General features: G+C 47.8%; 1 protein-coding gene across 5 annotated transcripts in view; it reads left to right on the forward strand.

The window, feature by feature from the left end:
- SFXN5 (sideroflexin 5) overlaps positions 1-25,575 on the forward strand; it is a 112,606-nt gene that overhangs the window by 27,172 nt on the left and 59,859 nt on the right. For all 5 annotated transcript variants that reach the window (XM_045979798.1, XM_045979795.1, XM_045979794.1 and 2 more), the window contains 3 exons: positions 10,225-10,251; positions 10,729-10,783; positions 12,699-12,724. In XM_045979798.1, the coding sequence (XP_045835754.1) occupies positions 10,225-10,251; positions 10,729-10,783; positions 12,699-12,724 (108 nt within the window). The remainder of the gene's footprint in view (positions 1-10,224; positions 10,252-10,728; positions 10,784-12,698; positions 12,725-25,575) is intronic.

Consider the following 25,575-nt stretch of genomic DNA (forward strand, 5'->3'; position numbering starts at 1 on the left):
CTGTGCTGCCGTTAGGAAGGACAGGCCGTGACCAGATCATCCCTAAGCACAGCTTCCCTGTGGGCTGTGGCGTGGGCACTGAGGAGCCTGGGTGGCATGACCTGAGGTGCCCCTCTCTAGGCCGAAGTAGTGCTCAGACCTCTGCAGTTCCTCTTGGACCTGTCGGGGTGAGTTCAGCCCCCTGGCCCTTCCTCACCAAGCTCCCTCTGGCTGAGGTTGGCCTCTTGGGACTCCCTCCAGCCTCCAGAGTTTGGGGAATGAGGCCATGTTTCTCATCTTTGCTGCCTTCAGTAGCTTAAAGTTGCCTGTCCTGTTTCCTGGGCCTCTTTTGTTTTCTGTCCTGAAAGCCCCCATGTGCCTCCAGAGAGCCCGGAGGAGGGGAGGTGGGGGTGGGGAGCAGGGTTCTTGGCACTAGTCGTACTTCCCAGTTCTGGCTCCTGTGGGTAAGGCCTGCAGTGTCCATCTGGCGGCTGGGTAGCCTAGTGCTCTAGGTGTGAGCTGCTGCTCGGCCCCCTGACTAATCAGATCCTCCCTCTCCCCCCTTGCTGGTGCCCCTGATTCTCCAGAGCACCAGGGATCAGACTCTGTGGACTCAGGGGTCACAAGTCTTCCCTCTCTGGGCCTCCTCTACAAAGCCGCACTCCCCCTCTGGCCTCCACAGAGAGGAACCGAGTAGCTGGGTGACGACACGGAAGCCCAGGGTTTGGGGAAGCCCCAGCAGTCTGGAGTTAAGGACGGTCCCCTGTTCCTGGTCCAGGCAGGCCCAGGTCATGAGTCACATCCAGGCCCAGGGTGGCTCTTGATCTCAGCCTGGACAGCTGCCTCGTCTGCCCTGGGCTCTGTGGCCACTCTGAAGTCCTTTGCAGGCATGTGGGTCAGAAGCCTGTGGCTGCCTCCCGGCGCCAGTGGGCCTGTCCCCAGGTCACAGGCCACACTGGGTCACCTGCCTACTGGTTTGTTATCCAACCCGGCCTCCGGTTAGGCCATCTCACAGGCGGGCCTCCATAAGTGGATCGCTACTCTGTTCATACCCGATGGCCTTTGTTTGGTCTTCCGTGAGTGGATGGCTGATATCTCCTCCAGAGACTGTTAACGTGTTAAAAGTTTGCTATACCAGTGAAAAATTCATCCTTAGGATAAAATAAAAATAGGTATAATTTTTACCCTTTGGGCTCGACAAGTAGAGATTGGATGTGCTAGGAGCCCCAGTAAAGACTGTAGCTATCAGCTGCCCAACTAAACCATAGATGAGAGTCCGGGCAGCTGGACTCTCTGGCAGCTGGAGTTCTGGATGTTGACTCTGCTGCGGGCACTTTCCATGCTGGGGTGTTGCTGCGATGGTTTGGTGGGCGTGGAGGTAGGCAGGGTGAGAGGTCAAAGACTCCCTCACGGTGACAAGCTGCCACTCCCTTGGTGCTGACCAAGTGCTAGGCATTGCACCAAGTACGAGCACTTCACACATATTTCAGTTAATATTCACAGGAACCCTCTTTGGTAGGTGCCTGTATTAACCCCATTTTACAGGCAAGAACACTGAGTCTCCGGGAGCTTGCCTTTCTTACCTTAGGTCCCATAGCCAGGTAGATCCAATGCCCATCTTTCACCTGGTACTTGAAGGTGGATTTGGAAGGGAAGGGTTCCTCCGCAGAGTGGCCCCGTATGTGCAAACGTGGGGGGCAGACGAGCTTGGCATTTGGAAGGTCTGGAGCCCAGTTATATCCGTGCAGTTCACACACAGTAGTGCGGGCCCCAGGCGCCTGCCTAGCACCCTGTATGTAATAGGGGCTCCAGGTGGTGGGCCCGAGGGGGAAGATGAGCACAGCCCATGGCTGCCCTCCTGCAGCCGGCTCCCAGAACTGGTGAGGTGGCCACACAGAGGTGGGTGCGAGGGGCCGGGCTGGAGGCTAAGCCGTGGGACATTCATGCCGAGGCAGGTAGGAGTCCGGCAGGGAGGGAATCTGGAGAATGCAGAGGGGTGAGGAAGGCCTTGGGGAGGGGACACAAGTGGTTGGTGTAGCCTAGTGTAGACAGAGACCCTCTGCAGTGACTGGGACCAGAGGGAGAAGCGGAGTGGAGCAGAGAGAGAGATGGGGTCGGGGGAGGGAGAGGAGCAGGGAGGCAAGGTGAGACCAGAGAGAGGAAGCTGGAGAGGCAGTTGGGAAGTTACAGACTGCAAAAGTGTTGAGACTCAATGTGCTGTGTGGGGCAAGGAGAAGCTTCGGGAAGCTCTTGGGCAAGGGAGTAGCCTGAATGCGTCCTGGGGTAATGTTGTTCTGAGGGCCAGGTGGTTGGGAGAGGGTAAGTGCCGTTAGGGAAACCAGCTTGGAAGCTACGGAGTGGGCAGGAGTGAGCTGAGCAGGTCTCTGGGAGCCCCTGTAGACTTCTGAGTGCGGCTCTTGCCCATCGTTCCACATTCCCCAGGAGCCGGAGACCGGCTTGCCTTATTAAGTGTCTGCTCTGCACCCAGCGTAACCTGTTGGTCACCCCAGGAGCCCCATGAAGGGAGGATTCTGCCAGCAACCTGCCAAGGAGAAAGGCCAGCTGGTGTCAGAGATCCTGCAAGTCTCTGCTTCCGGCAGAGCAGAAATGGGGTCAGCTGTATTTGGGCTCTGCTGAAAATAGCAGAGAAAATCCCAGGGAGTCAAAAATACTTGCACCCCGAATCTTCTCTGGGTGTCAGCAGGTTTGCGGGAAGCTGGCTGAAAGGAAGGCTTGGCTGACACCTCCCCTTCCTTACCCTGACCTCTTGCTCCCAGCCTCTGGGATCCCGTTCAGAAGCCCACTCTGCTGGGCTAGCCACAGCCTGGCCCTTAGCATTAGCGTAGGCCAGGCCAGGGAGCAGTCGTAGCTGAAGCATTTGTAGGACGTGTTGGGTGTTGCATGGGTGGCAACATCTGTGGCTGCATCACTGGGCTGGGGCACTGCGGCGGCCTCCTGAGGGGTCTCCCTGTTCTACCTGGGGCGCTCTGTGCCTTTTCAGTAAAGTACCCAGAGTCATCTGTGAACACATACATTATTGTATTTGCTTCTTGGTTCTAGGATTTCTCAGCCTTGGTGCTAGTGGCATCTGGGGCCAGAAAATTCTTGGTTGTAGGATGGTTAGCAGTGGCCGTGGTTTTTATCAACTAGATGCCAGGATCCACCCCCTCCCACCTCATGACAACCACACATCGCCAAGGGTCCCCTGAGTGCAAAATCACCCTTCTGTAAGAACTACTGCTCCAGAAACTACGTAGCATTCCTGCTTTCGACTCAAAGTAAAAGCCACAATCCTTAGAAGGGCCGGCAAAGCCCGCATCCCTCTGTGATCTTCTCTCCTATCACTCTTCTCTTATTCAGTCCATGCCAGTCACACTGGCCTTCTTTGCTATCCCTCAGACATGCTGGGCATACCCACTTCTGCCTCAGGGCCTTTGCACAGGCTGTTCTGGCTGCCAGAACAGTCTCCCACTAGATATCTGGATGACTCACTCTCTCCTTCAAGTATTTCCTTCAGTGTTACCTGAATGAAAACTCCCCAGACCACCTTCCCTGCTGCTGTACCCTCCTCCCTCCTGCCACCACACACATGCCCTCTATCCTTGCCCTGATGCACTTTCCCATGTTTCCTGAAGCACCCACCCTTCTAATACAATTTGGTCTTTTTTTGTCTGTTGATGTGTTCTTAGTGCCTAGAGTAGAGCCCAGCACATGATAGGTGCTTAGTAAATATTTCTGTTGAATAAATGCATTTTCTTTAATCTTCAGAAGAACATTGCAAGTAAGTATTCTTATCCCCACATTACCAATGAGGAAGTGAAGGTACAAAAGGATTAAGTGAATTGCCCCAGATCACATGGCCAGCAAGTGCGGGATCTAGAATTCAAACCAGGCTTTGACTCCAGGTCTGTCCTCTTAGAGAAGCTGCATGTGTACAGAAGAGACCGCTGCAGATCTAGGGGGAAATGTTCTTTCTCCTTTCAGGAATCTGTAGGATTGGGAGGTGGTACCTTCACTCCACATAGACTTGCATATGTATGAATTACCTGGGAGTCACCATAGCAACAAAATTAATGATAAGGAGTAATGGGATTGGCCCAAATGATAAATTAGGAAGTTTTTTTGTTTGTTTTAGGGAGGCATCCTTTGCTTTACAGAAGGATCCCCTTCAGGCTCTGTTTAATTACCTTCTGGAGGTTGTTTTAAATAGGCTCTGTCTCTGCTGCCTTTAGAGGTTTGGAGAAGCAGCTTGGAAGGAGGCAGAGGGGAAGGGGAGTGAGCCAGACTGGGGGCGGTTTCTCCTCCATCTGGGGTCTGGGCGCTGGGGGTATGCCCTGCTCTGCCCTGAGGAGGCAGGGTTTTTCCTTCTGCAGCATGTTTGGGGCCTACCCTCTGGCTCTCCCCTGACCCCTGTGCTGGGGTTCAGGGTTCGAATAGATTTCAGAGGGCAGCTCAGCTGAGACACTGGCTGCTTCTGAAAGCAGCCAACTTCTGCATTGTTCCAGCAACCCCTCACCCAGGCTGCTTCCCCTGCCCCCACTCTGTCCTCATTGTCCAAGCTGAGAAACCAAGCAAGATCCAAGGTCTCCTGGCCACACCGGTTTGTTGCTGCAGCAAGTAAGGTCCAAAGGATTGGGGCCATGCATTTTTACGTTCCACCAGAGGTGCAGAGGGCCATGGGCTGAGCCTGGAGGAGATAGGCCATGTGGAGGAATTTGCAAGTTAAAGTGCAGTTGTTTCCCAGGCTGGAGAGAAGGACTCCCTGTCCTAGCTTCTCAGTGTGGCTGGACTGTTCCCCTGTTTGGGCTCCCATCAAATGCTTGACCTCCCAGGCTGATCCTTGGCCTGTAACCTGTGTGCAGGCCTGGCTTGTGAAACGTCAAGCTAGCAACCAACTCTCGGCTTGTGGTTCGGCTGCCATTCCCGCCTCCAGCATCCGACTCATGGGTCCACTGGGTCCCCGGGAAAAGCCTGGACCCAAGGCATCAGACCCAAGTTCCTTGTCCTGCTGTCTCTACAGACTGGGTCTGGCCTTGTCACACAGGAAGGGGCCCTTCTGCCCTCTCTCCTGCCTGCTTAATTTAAAAAAAAAAAAATCTAAGTCTAAGGTGTGCAGTGGCTCGCACAGGAAACTGTGCACATTAGTGGCTGAACCAAACCCCAAATCCATGACTCGGACTGTTGCCGCCAAGATCAGGTCATGACTGGGAATTTTAGTTTAAAATGAAGATGTCCCATCTCACTGGCCTCCTGAGGTGGGAGCATTGCTCGATGTCAGGAAAAGAGCCTCAAATGCTATGTTAGCTTTCATTCCTCCTTCTGTCTCTGGAAAGACCTCCCTGAGAATCCTGGGAGGCGGTTTCCTATAATCCCAAATGGGGTAGCCTTAGTTGGGGTTAGACTAAATGCTGTCATGAAAAGATCTCAAAATGTACCAGCTCAAGTGAGGTAGAAGTTTCTTCCTCTCCCTTCAAACAATTCAGGTTCCAGGTGGGCAGAGGGCCCAGCTCCATAGGATCACTCAGGGACCCAGCCTACTTCCATCCCGTTTCTCCCTCATCTCCTTGGACTGTCTTCTCTGCGTGGCCCAGCCTGGGCTGCGGCCACGTACTTGCTCCGGTTCATGGGAAGGGGACAAAAAGCATGGTTACAGGGGTGGCGGGTGCTGGGCAGGGAGAGGCCCATCTCACGTGTCCTCGGATGCCATTGGGGGCCTCAGTCATGTGGCTGAGCCTAACTGTAGGGGAGGCCACTGCCCACCACCATTCTATTATTTTGGGAGGAGGAGACACAGACTTTGTTGGACACTTGACAATCTGTGCCATAGAGGTGAATAAAGAGCTTAGAAGTCGCAGGCCCCGTTTCTAGTTTTCTAGCGATGACTCTTAATTTTCCAGCAGTTATTTTGAATGGGGAACATGTGAACAGTCTATAGACTTCTAAAGCTGTACAGCGAGTAGAGGATAAAAGACAAGTTTCCCCGATGGCTCCCTTCCTCTCCCTAGAGTGACCTTCCATTTCTTCTGTATCCTGCCAGGGATATCTGTGTCCATTTATCCTTTTCCTTTACATGCTGATGCCAGGATAATGATAAGTTCCAGGAACTTCACTGGAGCGTGGTCACAAGTAAAAATAAAAAGATGGGACACATAAAAGTAAAAGATGGGTCAGCCACAAAAGGGACAGATGCTGTATGATTCCACTTTCGTGAAATAGCTGGAGCGGTCAGATTCACAGAGACAGAGAGCGGGGAGGTGGGTGCCAGGAGCTGGGGGAGGGAGGAATAAGGTGTTAGGACTTCCTGGGTACAAAGTTTCGGGTGGGGGGGTCTGGAAAGGTTCTGGAGGTGAATGATGGCTGGCGGTACAAGAAGTTAGTGCCACTGAACTGACGCTTAAAAATGATGAAAATGGTAAATGTGCAGTTATGCATATTTTTTCAGAAGAAAAAAAAGGCGGAAAATAGGCTCAAAGTCCACTCGTAGGATACAGTTTACAGTACATTCATTCAAGGTTTCTGTTAGGAAGCAGAGGGCTGCTCCCCGCGCACTGTCACGGAAATATCTCTGCAATATAGAGATGCCTAAGGGGGCGGGACGGTGTGCACCGGTGTGCTGACATTTAGAGACGGGTGAAGGCGGTGGTCAAGACTGGGGATTCAGGAACCAGACTGCTTGGCTTCTGAGCCCACTGCTGCTTGGGATTTTGGGCAAGTCAGGTACATTGTTGGGTCCTCCGTTTCTGTATCTGTGAAGTGAGGGATAGACGAGCCCCCCTCCCCGCCTCCTGGGGTGTTGAGGAGATTCGATAAGTCAGGAGATACAAGGCCCTCAGGAGGGGTCCGACACATCCCGCTTGTGCATAAATGTGAATGCATGAGCGAGGATGAATAAATCTGAGTCTAAGGTCACGAGGTGTCCTGGCTCTGTCCCACCCCTTGGAGGTGGCTCCGAGCTGTGGTTTCCTCACCTGGCCTGTAGAACAAGTTTCCAAGTGTGACAATCGAATAATTAACGGGAGGGAAGGTGCTCAGCCAAAGGGAGAAGCATGGAATTAGTGTGTGAGGCTTTGTCACCGCTTGTCTCTGTGGCACCGGTCTGCCCTGGGCTTGTGGGTGTTGGGGGGGTCACTGCAGGGTGGGCCTCTGGCCTTGGGGGTGGAGGAGGCAGTCCTTGAACTTGAGGGGCTTGGTCGTGGCCATGGGTTGCCAGCTCTGTGCTGCTCAGTCAAACTTGGGCAGGAGGGGAGCAGCAGGGACTGGCGAGGGACAATAGCCCCCCTTCCCCTGGCTGCAAGGAGGAGGTTTTGGGACCCCAGGAGGATGTCAGTTAACTCTCCTCCTCTTCTTGTGCCTCAGACCTGGCAGCCACTCTGGCCTGATCAGACATCGATCTGCCCCAGAGACCCCTGGAGAGTAGGGAGCACGTGAGCCTGGAGGCCAGGAGGCCTGAGAGGGCCCATCTCCATCCTGCCACCAGCCCCTAGGACCCTGCTGAGTTACTCAGTCTCTTGCAGATGAGTTGGCTTGTCTGAAAATAATCTGTCCACCTCCCTGGCGTGTTGTAGGAATAAGACACTAGAGATGAAACTGCTTTGAAAAATAAGTCCATTAAAAAATATATTGCTTATTTGAATGACTTCTCTGTTTGAGGCATTCACGAAGCATGTTCTGCAGCCTGAGTATTCGAGATACACACATCTCATCTAAATCTCGGTGTTAGGGTGAGCCAGGCGCTGTGACCAACAGCCCCAGATTTCAAGAACTTAAACACTAAGGTCTGTTTCTCCCCTTCAGTGCTGATCGGACACTGGGCTCCTTTCCCCTCATGGCTGTGCTGCCCCGCCAGCCTCCACTGGATCCTCCACGGGAGGCTGGCCAATGTCACCTCTATCCCAGTCCACGCGCCGGCACCCCTCATGTGAGCCTTCCTGACGGTGAGGGAGGCTGGGGATGCAGGCTTCGCCTGTGCCCAGAGGGAAATGCACACGGCACGGGAGCAGCCAGTGTGGTTCTGCCCTGCTCTTACACCCCTCCATTGTACGGATGGAGAGACTGAGGCACACAGGCAAAGTAATTGGCCCAGTGCCACATATCCAGTAAGTGATTTGAACACAGGCCTGGCTGATTTAAATACCTGTTCTTTACACTGTTCTTTGATGTCTTAGATCCATGTTTGCCGCTCAGGCTGTTCCTGGAATAATGGGGAATTTTTATTTCTTTCTCTTTTTCTCTTTCTCTCGCTCCCTCCCTTCCCTCCTTCCTTCCTTCTTCCCTTCCTTCTTTCCCTCCTTCAGAATCATGGGGAATTTTTCTTTCTCTCTTTCTCTCTCTTATCTGTCCTCCCTCCCTCCCTCCTTCCCTCCCTTCTTTTCTCCTTCCTCCCCCCCTCTCTCTTTCTTTCTTTCAGAATTATATGAGGAGATCTTACTTTTTTTTTAAATAAAATTTTAATTTTATATTTCCGGTGTGCTCAGCACTGTGGGAGATGCTGGGGGGACAACCTTGGAGGACAATCCCCTGCCTCCAAGGAGCTAGACCCAGAAATGGGAGCTTCGGATCCTAGGTGGGAAATATGGGGTGTCAGGAGTCTGTGCACAGGGCCTGGGGTCGCACCGAAGGTGGTGCTGGGGTTGGAGATACACTGCGTAAAGGCACTTCCTGGGCAAAGGGGATCAGCCTTTTATCGCTTCCTTTTACGTCTTTGCTGTTATGCTCTGACTTTGTGTCTTTGGCCAACAGGATTCTGCATTTGGTTTTTCTCCCTTCCGTCCCCTTTTTCCATACTTAGAATTTTTTAAATCGACCACTTCTAATCTTCATTGATCTGGAATTGTAAAAAATCAAATATGTTTGTAACATGTCAGGGTAATTAGGCTGCGAATGAAGGGTTGAGGGACTCTGATGGAAGACGCATAAACGTGAGCTTCTCAATCTTATGCTTCTGTTTCTGCTACCCAGCGGCCTTCTGCAGCTTAATTTATATTCCAGATGACATTGCCACGTAACTGAAGCGTAACTGAACTGTGCTGTTGTTAAAATCAACCTCAACTGTTGGCCACCTCTTCCCTCTCGCCTCATACCTTCTTGCTCCTTTAAAAATGCACTGCCTTGGGGTACCTGGGTGGCTCAGTGGGTTAAAGCCTCTGCCTTTGGCTCAGGTCATGATCCCAGGGTCCTGGGATCGAGCCCCACATCAGGCTCTCTGCTCAGCAGGGAGCCTGCTTCCCCCCACCCCTGCCTGCCTTTCTGCCTACTTGTGATCTCTGTCAAATAAATAAATAACATATTTTTTTTAAATGCACTGCCTTTGCTTTGCCCACATGCACATTTTTATTTACTATGTTTTTCTTGATTCTAAACAGTTCATCTTACCACATTTTAATGTCTCTCAAATGGATGAGTCTTTTAATGGATAGAGGTCTTGGGATGGTTTATAGTTTTCCTTCTCAGTGGCACATGACAGTACATCTTAGGATCAGTGATCTCTTAGACTCAGCGAGGTTCAGTATTGATATCATTTGAAGGAATCAGGAATGGCTCTGTTGGTCCAGCCTGTCTCCTACGCCATGCGGGAGAGACAACATCACTGCTCGTTTGAAAGCAACTTTCTTCCTCTTGCAACCTTCTTATAAGAACCACAACAATGGGAATAATAATACCCACGGCGGTCAGCAGCCATAAAGCACCTACTCTGTGCCCAGCACTGCTCCAGGCACCTTTCCCAGACCTCTTCCGTGATGGTGGAGGCACCGCTATTATCCCCATTTTGCAGGTGAGGAAATGGAGGCTCAGAGGAAGGAGGGGCAAAGCCAGGAATCTGAGCAGTCCGTCCAGAAGAACCCATGCTATGCTGCTTCTAGTGATTCTGGAAGACAGTGGGAGTGTCTTCATTCAAATCAGGGCTTCATACCTGGCTGTACCTTAGAATCAACTAGAACATTGGTGGAAGAATTTTTCAGGTAGCTTTATAGTACAGCCAGAGGAGAAAACCCTTGGTTTGCGTGGTCTGCATGAGATCCCTGGTTCTGCTGTCCTGGGATGTGCGATGCCACAGCCCCAGGGAAGCTGCCAGGCTTGGGGGTGCGGGCAGCCTGAGCCTCTTGTACCCTTTGGGGCTAGATCTCTTGGTTAAAAAATGTGGCTTATGAGACTGTCAATTGATATGTGCTTTTAATTTTTGTCCTTTATTTTCTTTTCCTTCTCCCCCCCGCCTCCCACCCCAATCCCATCCCTCCTTCCTTGCAGCTCTGGAGTGCACAGAAAATCAAGCAGGTAACTCTGTTTTGGATTTGTTTCCTTCCCTTGGCCTGCTCTGCCCTGGGGATGCACGGTCATGCCCATGAGCCAGCCCAGCTGCCTTGCCCTTTCTCCTTCCCCCATAACCGGGGCCTGAGTTTCTGACTGCCAGAACTCAGGCCCCTTGCCTTTCCCTGGGCCCCTGAGCTCCTTCCCTGTGGGGGCCTTCCACAGAATCCTTACGTGCCTACCGAACACCAGGCCCCGGGGACGGAGGATCTGCCAGGTGGACACAGTCCCATTCCCCTGCATTCAGCTTTGAGTGGGTGTCAGGAAAAGTCCTGTTGGGGGCCCATGTTCTGGTTTTCTCTTGCCTTGAATGGTGGGAAAGGACTGACCGGCCAGTCCTTCTTGGGGAGCTCTCCTTTCCCTCTTTCCTCCCTCTCTTGTCCCCCTGTCCGCTCCCCTCCCCTCCCCACAGTCACCCTGTGCCTTGTTTCCTGCTCTTGCCAGGCTATTCTACACCCAGATACCAATGAGAAGATCTTCATGCCCTTCAGAATGTCAGGTAAGCCCATGGGATCCTTCTGATTCTGCCCAGCCTCGGGTGCTGACCATGGTCCCAGCTCTGGGAGCACCCAGGGGCCACAATCCATGGAGGGATGGAACCTGTGACATGCTGAGCCACATTTTCCCCTGCATGTTCACCTTGGCTCGACTTTACAGACCTCTGGCCAGGCCTCAGAATCACCTATAGGACTTTAAAAAAAAATGTGCCCGTCTTCCTCTTCTGCCTGAGCAGTGGGGGTGGAGCGGAGGCCTCCATGGGGGGAATCGGGTGCCCCAGCCCAGTTAGACACTACTTACTTAGCGACAGCCTCAGGGGTGACACCGGAATCGGAGTTGCGCAGGCCCTGCTTTCTGTGAGTCATTCCTCCCTAACCTTCCCTGTGCACATCGTGCTCTTTCCCTCCGAACCACGCTCCCTTAGAGGCGCTTAATCCCCAGGCTCCCCTCTACTCCACAATGCTGCATTGGCACGAGTGCCCACACACAGGAGGTGGATCCTGTTCCGTGGAGACCGGTGGTGGAGGTGGTGGCGTGGGGAAGTGGGCCAAAGATCCCTGCCACCAGGAAGTCCCTGCCCTGGGGTCACAAGAGGGAGAGCTCTATATGCCCAGCTTCGTAGTCTAGAGAGCGCTTGCACGCCCCGAGCCCGGGGCCAGCGTGTCCATCCTGCCTGTAGTTCCGAGAGGCTCCAGGCCTTGTCCAGAGTCACACAGCGGAGGTCAGCGTCACACCAGAGTGCTGAGGACATTTCTCAGTGCACCGGGGCACTCTGGCAGGATTGCAAGTAGGGCTGCTGGCTGCTGCCTCAGAAAGTCCTCAGGGAACTGGAGAAAGGGGACTGTTCCCTCGGGGGCTGTTCTCAGCTGGCTCAGTCAGGATCCCCACCCCCAGGGAGCCTGACCTCATGTGGGTGACAGAACACACAAGCACGTGACACCATTGTGCCCACTGAGGCAGTGAGTGCCCCCTGAGTCTCTGTGCTTGGCCGAGAGGGGGGTCCCAGGCACCAAAGTCTCGAGCGCCTCATAGCTGTGGCTGTTGGTGCGCCCAGTCCCTGCACGTGGCCATAGCAGCCTCTCACCTGGGTCCTGGATTCTCTTTTGTCACTCTCCCATCAAACCTTGGATCTGTCTCCAGAGGAATGTGGGTAGGAGAGTGACAGCTCACGGACCCTTGCTTTAGACGATTCAGATAAGGGTGGTCGTATGTGGTCCCTCCCCAGCTGACTGACTGTGTAAGTCAGAGGTCAGGGACATGAGGCTGCCCAGTGACAGCAGAGTGGGGGCTGTGGAGGGAGCCTCCCGCAGTGTGGGGGCAGTGAGCAGTGAGGAAACGGTGCTCTATCCTGCCCTCCTCAGGGTTGCTGGCCAGGGTACAAGAAAGTTAGAGAGGACCTCTGGCACGTAGAGGGTTTAGGTTAGGGTTAGGGGGTTAGAGTTAGGGTTAGTGTGTGGGGAGTTCCCTTTCCAGAATTGGTCATGATGCCGGGGAAGTAAAGATGTGTGCTAGAAAGGCAAGGTCAGAGAAGGAGAACATTCCAGAGCCTTCGAAAGCTGTGGAGTGTGTGGAGTGGTGTGGGCCGGGAATGTCATACCTCATGGGAGGAACACTGAATATAGCGTGATGGCCCGCCAGCCATGGGCAGCCTGCCCTCGGCAATGGGCCCCTGAGTTTTGGAGGGAAGTGAGAAGTGTCTGGCTAAAGGGGGACAGAGAGAGGGCGGCAGAGGGACACAAGGGAGCCCTCTATCCTGGGGAGGGCTGAGCCAGGAAAAAGTCTGGAAGCTGGAAGAGCCTCATCAGGGCCACTGACCAGAGCAAACCCAGAAGCCCCTTCCAGTGTCTCTGTCGAGTGGTGGTAGGATGGCGACGGGTGGGACCAGAAGACCTGACCCTCTTCTCTCCCCCCTTCAGGTTACATTCCTTTTGGAACGCCAATTGTAAGTATCACCTGCAAAGGGTTTTCTTCTCTAAAACATTTTTTAATGTATAACTTTACAGCATTCATCATAAATATTTGAGATGTTGATTTAGGATAAATTCCTGGAGGGGAATTATCAGATAAAGTGGCGTTTAAGTCTTTTTCATTCTCTTGATCCGTATTGTCCAGTTTCTTTCCATAAAGTCATGTGTGCCCACGTGTAGCCAACACAGAGCCTCAAAGTGCGTTCTCCCTGCCGGCTCCCATCCCGAGTATCGTCACCAGGACATGCTGGTCACAGGCGAGTTTTCCCAAAAACTTAGGAAGTCAGAAAATAAGCATGCCTTCTGAAACCTAAACTTTAAAAAGAACTCAGAAAGGAGTCAGTATTCTTTTTGCTTAGTTCTCGAATCAGGGTTAGGTTTGTTCTGTTTAAAATATATATATATATACATATATATATATTAGAGCAAAACTAATATACAGCGTGGTAGGGTTTCACAAAGCAAACACATCCAAGTAAGGCTCACTGAGGTAGGGTTAGAGCATGAGCAGCCTCTCAGCACCCTCTCCCACAGCCCCCAGTCACCCAGGGAATCACTTTTCTGACTTCCCTCACTGTGGTCCTGTTCGGCCTGTTACTGACCGTTATGTAAGTGGAATCGTCAGGATGTCCCTGGCTGGGTCTGGCTCTCTTCACTCAACATGGTGAGACTCATCCGTATTGTTGCATGTCGTAGTCATTTCTCAAGGCTGACGGGTTCGTAGCCCCGTCGTTAACAACTATATCGAGATTTATCCATTTGACTTTGGGTGAACCCTGGGGCTGGTTCCGGTTTGGAGTTCACAACAAGCCATGCGGCTTTGAACGTGATTGCACAAGTCTTTTAGAGGCCATTTCCCCTCATTTCTCCCTGATGATACCACAGGATTAGAGAACCACCGAAGGTAGCTCTCAATCCTAGATCTGCGATCAGGATGGGGGGTGTGTGTGAAGTGTTGTGTGGTCTCTTGTGAAGTGAAACTTACACTAATATCCAGCGTGAGCCAGCAACTGTGATTTTGGGCATTTACTTCAAGAGAAAGGAGTACACAAATGTTAATCGTTGCTTTCTTCCTATTAGCTTAAAGTTGAAATAAAGAAAAGAATGACCAGCAGATACTAAAACCATGAGTGAAAACCTGACTGGAAACAGAGTCATCACCTAGTCGCAATATTTCCTATATATCTCATAGATATTGTTCTTTCTATATTTATGGGCAGGCCCTCTCCTGTGAATAAGAGTTTCCCCCTTCTACCTCCCCCTTTAATGTTTTTACAATGATCAGTATGTTCAGGGCAATTTTTTTGTGATTCAGTAACAATTTACTTCTGTTATTATTCATGTTGATAGACACATTGTGCCAAATGTGACGATTAGGAACCCTTTAGAGCGATTTCTCTGTCCATATGACATGTCTTCCATATCCTCTGAGAACTTCAAAACTTCCTGGCACGATGTGTGGGTGTTCCAGACCCATCTTGTACTTGCTGAGCCCCAGTCCTGGAATTGTGTGTTTCTCCAAAGCGCTCTCGTTCCGTTCAGAGGAGAATGGTGTTTGGACACCAAGATCTGGATGTGAGGTACGCTCACGGTTACTGGAGAGTCATTGTTCCTAGGCCCTCTTCTTAGCATTCAGAGCCAGGAGATACGACTTCAGACCCTTGGCCCTGAATGAGAGTCCAACGACCATATATGTACTCACTTACCAAGTCTTATACACAGAGGAAAGCATTTCAGAATTGCTACATCAGCCCTACCCCCGCTAAGTGTATTAACTTGAGATTTCTTTGACGTTCTTAGAATATATCCTACTGAGGGTATACAGAGAATTGTGTTCAAAAGTTATTTGAATTGTGTGTTTCTTCTGTGTGGTTGTTATTTGTTTGATATACAATTAGGTTTATTTGTTGTTGTTGGCGTTTGGTTTTAGTTGCTTCCTCCTTCTTATTGATTTTTTTTTAAAGATTTCATTTATTTATTTGAGAGAGAGAGAGAATGAGAGAGAGAGAGGGCACGAGAAGGGGAGGGTCAGAGGGAGAAGCAGGTTTCCGTCTGAGCAGAGAGCCCGATGAGGGGATCGATCCCAGGACTCCAGGATCATGACCTGAGCCGAAGGCAGTCACTTAACCAACTGAGCCACCCAGGTGCCCCGATTTGTTTATTTTGAAACTTGTAAAATATTAGCATCATTCAAAAGTCAAAGCTACATAAAAAAGGCATGATACAAATTCCATTCCCCTCCTTATCCCTTTTATCTCCTCCCCACCCATCCTCTATGGGTAAACAATTTTATCCTTATTTCTTTTTGTAAAAATGAGCAGATGCAAACATATTTCCCCTTTTTTCTTATACAAAAGGTCTCATTCTACAATACTCTGTGCACAGTTAATGACATATTCTGGAAATCATGACCCATCAGTTTATAGAGGTCTTCATTCTTTTTTTTTTTTTAATAGCTATATGGTAGTCTACTATGTGCAAGTACCATAATTGATTCAGCTAATTTCTTGCATGTGGAAGTTGAGACTATTTTCATTGTTTTGCTATTATGAAGAATGCCAAAATGGGTAATCCTGGGCATATTGTTTTGATGCTGTTAGAGATATATCTTGAGGGTAAATTTCTAACTTCTGTGAAATGACTAATTAAATAGACATTTCTGGAACCACTGAGCAAGAAAAAAGAAGATGCAAATAAACATATTAGGAATAAAAAAGTACAATAACTATAGATACAATAGGAGTTTAAAACCAGACACATTGAACAATCTGGGGTAATAAATTTGAAGACCTGTAAGAACAGGACACCTTTCTGAGGAAGTATAGCTTTCCAGAGATCGCCAAAAGGAAATACCGAGTTTTAATAGACTATGAATAGAGAGAAATTAAATCAGTTGTTTAAAATATATGCACCAAAGAACAAACAAACAAAACATCACTAATAGACGCCCACGGTCTTCCCGGTGACCACTCTTGGAAGAATAGCCAAACTCAATTTTTGTTTCTTTTAGGAAAAAGAGAATTAAAAAGAGGAAATGCAGGGTGCCTGGGTGGCTCATTCGTGAAGCGTCTGCCTTCAGCTCAGGTCATGATCCCAGTCTCCTGGGATCTCCTGCATGGCGCTCCCTGCTCTCGGGAAGCCTGCTTCTCCCTCTCCCACTTCCCCTTCTTGGGTTCATTCTCTCTCCCTGTGTCTTGCTATGTCAAATAAATAAATAAAATCTAAAAAAAAAAAAAAAAAAAGAGGAAATGTGGGGCACCTGGGTGGCTCAGTTGTTAAGCTGCCTTCGGCTTAGGTCATGACCCCAGATTCCTGGGATAGAGCCCCGCATGGGCTCCCTGCTCGGTGGGGAGCCTGCTTCTCCCTCTCCCTCTGTCCTGCTTGTGTTCCCTCTGTTTCTCTCTCTCTCTCAAATAAAGAAATAAAATATTAAAAAAAAAAGAAAGAAAGAAAAAGAGGAAATGTCTCCCAACTCATCTATGAGGCACTTTGAGACAAATACCAAAGAAATAAATTGAAGAAAGAAAAATTATAGGCTAATATCACTTATGAAATTGCATCTAGGAGTCTAAGTGAAATAACAAGTTGAATCCAACAGTGCATTAAAACATGTTCATCACCAGGCGCCTGGGTGGCTCAGTGGTTTAAGCTGCTGCCTTTGGCTCAGGTCATGATCTCAGGGTCCTGGGATCGAGTCTCGCATCGGGCTCTCTGCTCAGCAGGGAGCCTGCTTCCCTCTCACTCTCTCTGCCTATTTGTGATCTCTCTCTGTCAAATAAATAAATAAAATCTTTAAAAAAAAAAAAAAACCATGTTCATCACCAAATAATTTTTGACCCACTGAGCCACCCAGGTGCCCCATCACCACCAAGTAATTTTTTTTTTAAATATTTTATTTATTTGACAGAGAGATCACAAGTAGGCAGAGAGTCAGGCAGAGAGAGAGGGGGAAGCAGGCTCCCTGCTGAGCAGAGAGCCCGATGATGCGGGGCTCTATCCCAGGACTCTGAGATCCTGACCTGCGCGGAAGGCAGCGGCTTAATTCACTGAGCCACCCAGGTGCCCCGACCACCAAGTAATTTTTACCAAGAATGGTAATATTAGAGAATGTATTGATATAGTTCGTCACATTAATGGAAATGGAAGAAGAAATGTGATAATCCTGGTAGATTTAGAAAAATCATTTGATAAGATAAAACATAGCTCCATTTATGACTTTTTTTTTTTTTTAAAGAGTGGATTAGATTCAGAAGGGAACTTTGTCTGGAACAGTGTAAGAATACCTATTTCCAACATTTTCCTGGGAGACTAATATGAAAAAATAAATAAGCAGTAATAGGATAGGAAAGGAGGAAACAAAATCATTCATGAGGATAGGCAAACTATTAGAACTACTATTTTTAGGGGTGCCTAGGTGGCTCAGTGGGTTAAGCCTCTGCCTTCAGCTCAGGTCATGATCCCAGGGTCCTGAGATGGAGCCCCGCATTGCATCGGGCCTTCTGCTCGAGAGGGAGCCTGCTTCCCCCCCCCACCCCGCCTCTGTCTCTCTCTCTTTATTTGACAGAGAGAGACCTCTCTCTCTCTGTGTCAAATAAATAAATAAAATCTTAAAAAAAAAAAGATCTACTATTTTTAAAAGATATCTGGATGTTAGAACAGTATAAAAAATTGTTGGAGGCCCATGAACCTATAAAAAACATTTAGAATATGACATATTTTTTTAAAAAACCATTTACAATCGCACTTAAAACTATAATGTATTGGAGCAACATTTCTCAAGGTTTGTCTCCTGAGACAAGCAAAACAAAAGCAAAAATAAACTATTGGGACTACATCAAAATAAAAAGTTTCTGCACAATAAAAGAAATCAACAAAACTAAAAGGCAGCCTACCAAATGGGAGAAGATATTTGCAAATGATACATCCGATAAGGTATTAATATCCAAAATATACAAAACACTTACATGACTCAACACCAGAAACCAAATAATCCAATTAGAACATGGCCAGAGGACCTGAATAGACATTTTTCTAAAGAAGACATGCAGATGGCCAACAGACACGTGAAAGAATGCTCGACATCACTCATCCTTAGGGAAATGCAAATCCAAACCACAGTGAGATATCACCTCATACCTGTCAGAATAGCTAGAATCAAAAAGATGAAATAGCAAGTGTTGGCGAGGATGTGGAGAAAGAGGACCCCTCGTGCACTGTTGGTGGGAATGTAGACTGGTACAGCCATTGCAGAAAACGGTGTGGAGGTTCCTCAAAAAATTAAAAATAGAAGTACTGTATAATCCAGTAATTCTGTTAACCTAAAGAAAATGAAAACACTAATTCAAAAAGATACATGTAGTCCTATGTTTATTGCAGCATGGTTATAATAGCCAAGATATGGAAGCAATTTAAGTGTCCATCCATAGATGAATGGGTAAGGAAGATGCGGTGTTCCGCATGGAACCATGGAACATTACCCAGCCATAAAAAGGATGAGATCTTGCATTTGTGACAACATAAATGGACCTTTAGAAAGTATTATGCGAAGTGAAGTAAGTCAGAGAAAGACAAATACCATATGATTTCACTTATTTGTGAAATCTAAAAAACCAAAACAAATGAATAACCAAACAGCAGAAGCAGACCTATAAATACAGAGAACAAACTGATTATTAGCCAGAGGAAGGGGGTGGGGGAATGGGCAAAATGGGTGAAGGGGAATGAGAGATACAGTCTTCCAGGTACTGAATGAGTAAGTCCTAGGAGTGAAAGGCACAGCGCAGGGAATGTAGTCCGTGGTGTTGTGATAGTGTTGCGTGGTGATGAATGTTAGCATCTCTCAGTCTGCCTCACTCATGCATGCACAAGGATCCCTGTTTCAGTGAATATTGTCTTGAATTCTACTTCGTCTGACATCAATGTTTCTATTCCTGTTTTGTTTATTCGCCTTGTAAATCATTGCCTACACCTTTATATGAGTGACGTTTGATTTCTGTGTTGTTTTGTATTATATGTCTTCTGACAAACTATAGCTGAATTTTACTTCTTCGCCCTAGTGTGAGAAATATGGTCTTTCATTTTTTTTTTAAAGACTTTATGTATTTATTTGACAGAGAGAGACAACAAGAGAGGAAACACAAGCAGGGGGAGTGGGAGGGGGGAAGCAGGCTTCCCACTGAGCAGAGAGCCTGATGCGGGGCTCAATCCCAGGACCCTGGGATCATGAGCTGAGCTGAAGGCAGATGCTTCATGACTGAGCCACCCAGGCATCCCTGGTCTTTAATTTTAATAATAAATGGAACACATTCATATTTGTTCTGCCCCTGGTTATCGTGACCACTTATCCCAGCCCTCGAGTATTCTGTTGGTTGGTTTACTAAGCTTTGCTATCGTTTTCACTTCTTTTCCCATTTTGTGCTGGAGTGATCTTTTCAGCAGTCCTTTAGTTTCTTAAGTGGTTTGGAAGGGGAAACATCTGACTTTTCTCTAATTACTATTGATCTGTAATATTTTACGTACTGGTTCCATTACATTTACCCTATCAGTATCAATAATTGAATAATAAATATGACCTTCTCAACCCTCCCCACATAGGAAGAGACTTCTAAAAGATTTGTTTACTTATTTGAGAAGGAGAGAGTGTGTGCACATGAGTTGGGGGAGGCGTAGAGGGAGAGAATCTCAAGCAGACTTCCCTCTGGGTGCAGAGTGCATCTCGGGGTGCAATCCCATAACACATGAGAACGCTTAAAGGACTGAGCCACCCAGGTGCCCCAGGAAGAGACTTTTAACATACTGTTTTACTGAACCCTCTACCATTTACCCATACACACCTGCCAAGATTTTGGAAATAATTTGAAATTTCATCAGATTTTTGAATCCTTGCTTAATTAACACCTGTATGAAACTTCACAATTATTTGGGCTCTGTGTGTGTGTGTATTCTATGTTTGGCTGGAGCACTTCTTTGAATAATATTCAGAGTGTGTGGGCAATATACTTTTTGAGTTCTTGCATATCTGGAAATGTCTTTTTTTTCTCTCTCATACATGAACAATAGTTGGCCTGATTCTCTTTTCCTTTGTAGGTAAACCTCCCCCACTCCCCTTGGGATCCTTTGGTATTTTTCCTCTTTATCTCTGGAGTTCAGAAATATCCTCAGGATTTAAAAAAATCTTCTCTGTATATTTTATAAAATTATACAAGTAATACATGAATATGTTCTTTAGAATTCAAAAATATCACCAAGATTTTTTTAAAGAATATTTTAAAAGTTATACAAGTAATACATGAATATGTTCTCTCGGCTCTAGAATTCAAACAATACAAAAAAAAAAAAAAAAAAAAAAGTAGAAATTCCCCTGACAAGCTCAACCCCAAATCTGCTCCCAGAACTAAACTAACCTCTGTTAGAACTTTGGTTGGGGGCACCTGGGTGGCTCAGTGGATTAAGCCGCTGCCTTCGGCTCAGGTCATGATCTCAGGGTCCTGGGATTGAGCCCGGCATCGGGCTCTCTGCTCCTCGGGGAGCCTGCTTCCTCCTCTCTCTCTGCCTGCCTCTCTGCCTACTTGTGATCTCTCTCTCTGTCAAATAAATAAATAAAATCTTTTAAAAAAAAAAAAGAACTTTGGTGTGAACTTTAAGGCTTTTTTCTAGGCATCCGCATACATTTAAACATTCTATTTTGTTTTGTTTTTTTTTCCATTAAAAATACAATAGTATGCCTATTTATCTAGAATTACCTTATTACACTTAGCAGTTTGTCTACATAAAGATCTGCTTCATTCATTCGTTTCTTCCTGCTGAGTAGTAGTCTCTCCCTAGTGATGGATTTTGGTTGTTTCTGATTATTTGCTATTAGAAATAACAGTGCTGTAAAAAATCCTTGCAAACTTCTTTTTGCACAAGTATGAAGACTGCTCAGAGGTCCATTCTAGAAAGTGAATTTGCTGTGTAAATGGCTGTGCCATCTACATTTTTGATAGCTATTGCCCAATTATCTTTCGGGAAGGCTCTATTTCACTACCCCTTAGTAACGTCGGTATTCATATTTTTAGACTTTTCTATATGCCAACCTGATGGAAGAAAGGTAGCATCTCACTATGGTTTTAATTTTTATTTCCCTGAATACCAAAAGATTGTGCTGTTTTTCATCTATTTATTTATCATTTATACTTCCTCTTCTGTGAATTACGTGTTCACATCCTTTGTCCATTCTTCCATTAGTTGTATGTTCCTAATTGGTTTGTAGGAGTTCTTTATGTATTTGGATAATAATCCTTTGAATTATACACATTGTAAATCTCTTCTCCCAACTATTTCCTCCTCACTCTTTGGTGTCTTTGCTGTAGAAAGTTCTAATGTTGATGGTTTTAAATATAATGATCGTCCCAGGGGGCAACTGGGTGGCTCGGTCAGTTGAGCGTCTGACCCTTGATTTTCTGCTCAGGTCATTATTTGAGGGTCCCGAGATTGAGCCCCACATTGGACTCCAAGCTCAGCTCAGAATCTGCTTGGGATTCTCTCTCTCCCCCTCCATCTCCATGCTTTCTCTCTTTCTGAAATAAATAAATAAGGGACGCCTGGGTGGCTCAGTGGGGGTAATCATCTGCTTTTTGCTCAGGTCATGATCCCAGCGTCCTGGGATCCCCACGTTGGGCTCCTTGAGCAGCAGAGAGCCTGCTTCTTTCCTCTGCCTGCCGCTCGCCCTGCTTGTACTCTCTCTCTCTGATAAATAAATAAATGAAATCTTTTTAAAATTAAGTAAAATAAATAAAGAAAATCTGTAAAAGATATGTAATGACCTTTCCTTGGATTGGTTTTGAGTCCTGTCCCCCTTTTCACCTCCGTCTCTTTTATTAGAATAAGCAGATTTGTGAGAGTCCCATCCCGGAACCAGCTCTTGGGTATATTTATCAGTTCTTCTGTTTCCATTTCCTAATTTATCCATTTCTGCTTTTGTTGTTATAATATCCTTTTCTCTTTTCTTTGGTATGTTTGTGGGATTTTTGTTGTTGTTGTTTTGGTTTGTTGTTATTTTTTACTTTTTACCTTGAATGCTTTATTTATTCTCATTCTTTCTTTCTAATAAAAGTGCTTAGGGCTGTGAATTTGCTTCTGAGTGTATCTAATACCTGGCTTTATTTAATATGTGGTCATAGGTGGTGATCTGTGTTTTTATTCTAAATGAGTTTGAAATTAAAGTTTTGAATCATCTTTAATCAATTAGATAGTCAGAAGAACACATTTTATTTTACTTTTTAAAAAGATTTTATTTATTTAGAGAGTGAGCGAGAGTGGTGGGTGGGGGCAGAGAGGGGGGAGGGGAATCTCAAGCAGACTCCCTGCTGAGCACAGAGCCTGACATAGGGCTTGATCTCATGACTCTGAGGTCATGACCTGAGCCAAAATCAAGAGTCAGATGCTTAACTGACGGAGCCACCCAGACCCCCCAGAAGAACACTTTTTAAATCACAAGTGATTGGCCTTTTTAACATGTATTCTTTTCTCATTGTTTTCTACTTTATTGTATTTTGTTATGACCTTTACAATTCTGCCATTTGAGTTGTATTATGGTTTTCTTTGTAACATATTATACGATTAGGCCTGCTGGGATTAGGACCATCTGCATATTAAAAAGTTTAAAATAACAGTGGCTTAAATAAAGTAATTTATTACTCTCTCACATCAAAGAAGGTTAGAGGCAGGCGGATCCACATAATGCTACCAGGAACCCAGACTTCCATTTTTCTGCACCATTCTCAGTGCTGGCCACTGTCATCAGAATCACCTTATAACCCAATACGGTTGTCAGACTTCCAGCCATCACATCTACATTACAGGGAGGAGAAAGATGGGAGGAGTAAACGATGTACTTCCCAACTGAGTCAGTTCCCTTTAAGGAGACTTCTTCGAAGTCTCACACAGAAGTTCTGTTTACCTTTCATGTAGAATCCCCCAATTCTAGGGACTATACTATACTATATATATATATCCTAACTATATATATACTATACTATACTGTATATATACTAACTATATATATACTACACTATATATACTAAGTATAGTCCCAACTATAGGGACTCCGTTACTAAGAAAAAGGGGAAGAATGGTTGATACGTAGGCAAAAAAATCTGCCATAATAATTTTAATAAATATTCTGTCAGCACTTGAAAAAGAAAGATACATCACTTAGCAGTATCATCTCTTTACCAAACCAGAGAAGTTGAATTTGGGGCTCATTTCCCCATAAGAGGCCAAATGGACCCTTGCTTATACAATCAATGGCTGTCACTAACTGGGATGAAACAGCTAACCCAAGGGACACCAGCACTGTCTCTGGCTCACCAGGTGTGATTGATGGCACCTCATCATTTTCTATTCTCTTTTTCCTACCCAAGACGAGTCAGTTATTTCTACTAAAGCCTTGCAGGCATCCTGGGAACTTGGGTGCTGTCCACTCATTTGTGCGTCAGGGGTTTACTGCTGAAGCAGATGCTTCCAGCCCGGAGCAAACATCCCTTCTGTGAGTGAATGTTTAGGGTATGAGAACAGGGTGCCCCGGCCCTGTGTGAACACTTGATGGAGGAGAATGGGCAACATGAGCTGGGACGTCTCCCAGCTGGCCTCAGTGGCTGCCAGAGCCAAAAATGACAGTGCTCACCTAGCCCCACTTCCTAGTCCCAAATATTCATATCCCAGGATTCAGAATAGCTGGCCCAGAGGCCGGGTCCTGAGAGGGGTCATTGGATGAGGAGAACCCACAGCCTTCTGTCTTGGTCCTTCAATTGCAGATCAGCAATCCTAGAACTCATGGTCCCTTTCCTTCCTGGGCCACCGCCTGGCCTTGTATGAAGGTGCACTGTGGCTGTTCCAGCCCTTCTACCAGAGCCCGGCTCCCACTGGCCACTTCAGCTCCCCTGAGGTCCCCCCCACCAGTGCCTGGCAGCATCGAACATCTCAGCAAATGCCTGGTCTGAAGGGGAGTGAAGGTTCCAGTCCACACCTTAGGGAAGCCCCTGGTGTGACAGAGTACGTAAGAAACATATACACGCAGAAGCCACTCAAGTGCTTACCAAAATAGAAATGGGGTGCTGGCGAATGTGCTAGGAGCTGGGTCCCTGAGTGGTGAAGGGGAGGGGTGGTTAAGGCTGGCAGATGCCTCAGCCGACATGCTTCTGGAAACAACATCCGCGCTTCCTGCCTAGGTGAGCATCCCGGGCTCGACCCCGTGTGGTTCCCGCCTTGCCTGAGAGTCCCCCCACCCCCACCCCGCTCACTCTCTGGAGCTCAGGAGAAGCGAGCTGGTTTTCTCCCAGAGGCTGGTGCCAGTTTAGTCAGCAGATTTCACAGATCCACTGGCACCCATGTAGTGTCTTATTTTAAGCTTAACATTTGAAGATGGGAACTTTTCCCCCTTCGGTGTGTGGCAAAGAGATCCCAATTTATACACAAGCATGGTGGCTAAGCCAGTGCACCAAGGCTGTTCCCGAGGCTAGTGCGGTCGGTTCATGGCACCTCTTCTTCGGGTACCTTCCCCAAAGAACCCTGCCAACTGTTGTTGCTTATGTCGGGCAGTTCTGTTCCCAGGTTTCCACTAAGCGGTGCGCAGCACTGTCCCTTCCACGCACACGTGGCCGGGGGGAGGCAGGGCTGCTGTGGCGGTCCCCATCCTATCCTCTCTGCACTTCCTCACCAGCGTACCCTGCACCCTTGGCTTCCAGAATGCCTCACATGCCAGGAGCTAGGTTTCTCTTGTGGGCCTGACCTCCTCCCAGGGGGGCTCTCTGTGCCTCCCTCCTCTGCTCCGAGCCTCCCATGACACTGCTGTCCTCCTCTCCCTTCCCCTTGTCATTTTTGAACTCTTGGAACTCAAGGCCCCGATCCCTTCTCTCCTGCTGGGAGACCGAGGAGGGCAGACCGGAGCCCCAGTCACTGAGTCGAGGGCCCTTGTGTCGCTTCCAAACCAGATCCCTACCTTGGGACCTTCAGAGCTGGGATTCTTTGCGCTGAACCCCGTGGGTTTTAACACTGCCGCTGTGTGCGTGGACTTAGAAACCTCAGAAGGCGCTGGTGTGGGTCACTTCGTCGCCGGGGGGGAGGGGTAGACCACAGAGGGTTCACTTTGCGTGAGGATTTGGCTGGGTCCCAGAGTCTTCCTGGTGTCTCCCAACCCTCCTCATCCCAGACTCTGCTTTTTCACACATTTAAATGCCAATCACAATTTTCTTCCTGGCCTACCTCCATTGTAACCTGCCACCAGTCAGTTGGGCCTGGTTTATACCCCACCAGAGGTGTTGCTCGGTTAAGCTAGAATCGACCGGTCAGGGACAAACATTCCTTTGACCAGAGATATTCTCTTTAACTGGTTGGGATCCTTTAAATAGCACCCCTCATGCACTGAAGTGTTACTTTTCAGATCGTTAGCCATATAAATCAGAAGATGGAGACAAAGTAGAAGGAAAAAACGGGCACATTGTTGAGTACTGGGGCCTGAGGCAGGTCTTTGAAAAACGAAGAGGAGCCTTCTCGAATTGAGTGAGTCAGATTGGAGGAAACGGGTCTGATGCCAGGGGCTGTCGGCCTGTTGCTTTACCAGTGAGGACTCCCAGGTACGTGATAAGTGAACGCTGATGTTTTCACCCCTCTGAAGGTTCTGGAAGCTCTTGAGAAAGACTTTAAACAGATTCTTACTATTGAAATGAATACTGCAAAGAAGGCAGGCAGGGTGCTGGGGGAGCGTATGACAGGGGACCTAACTCACCTCGAGGGCCAGGGAAGGCTTCCTGGAGGAAGTGACAGCTAAGCTGAAACCTGGAGAATG

The sequence above is a fragment of the Meles meles genome, chromosome 15, assembly GCF_922984935.1.
Source record: "Meles meles chromosome 15, mMelMel3.1 paternal haplotype, whole genome shotgun sequence".
NCBI lineage: Eukaryota > Metazoa > Chordata > Mammalia > Carnivora > Mustelidae > Meles > Meles meles.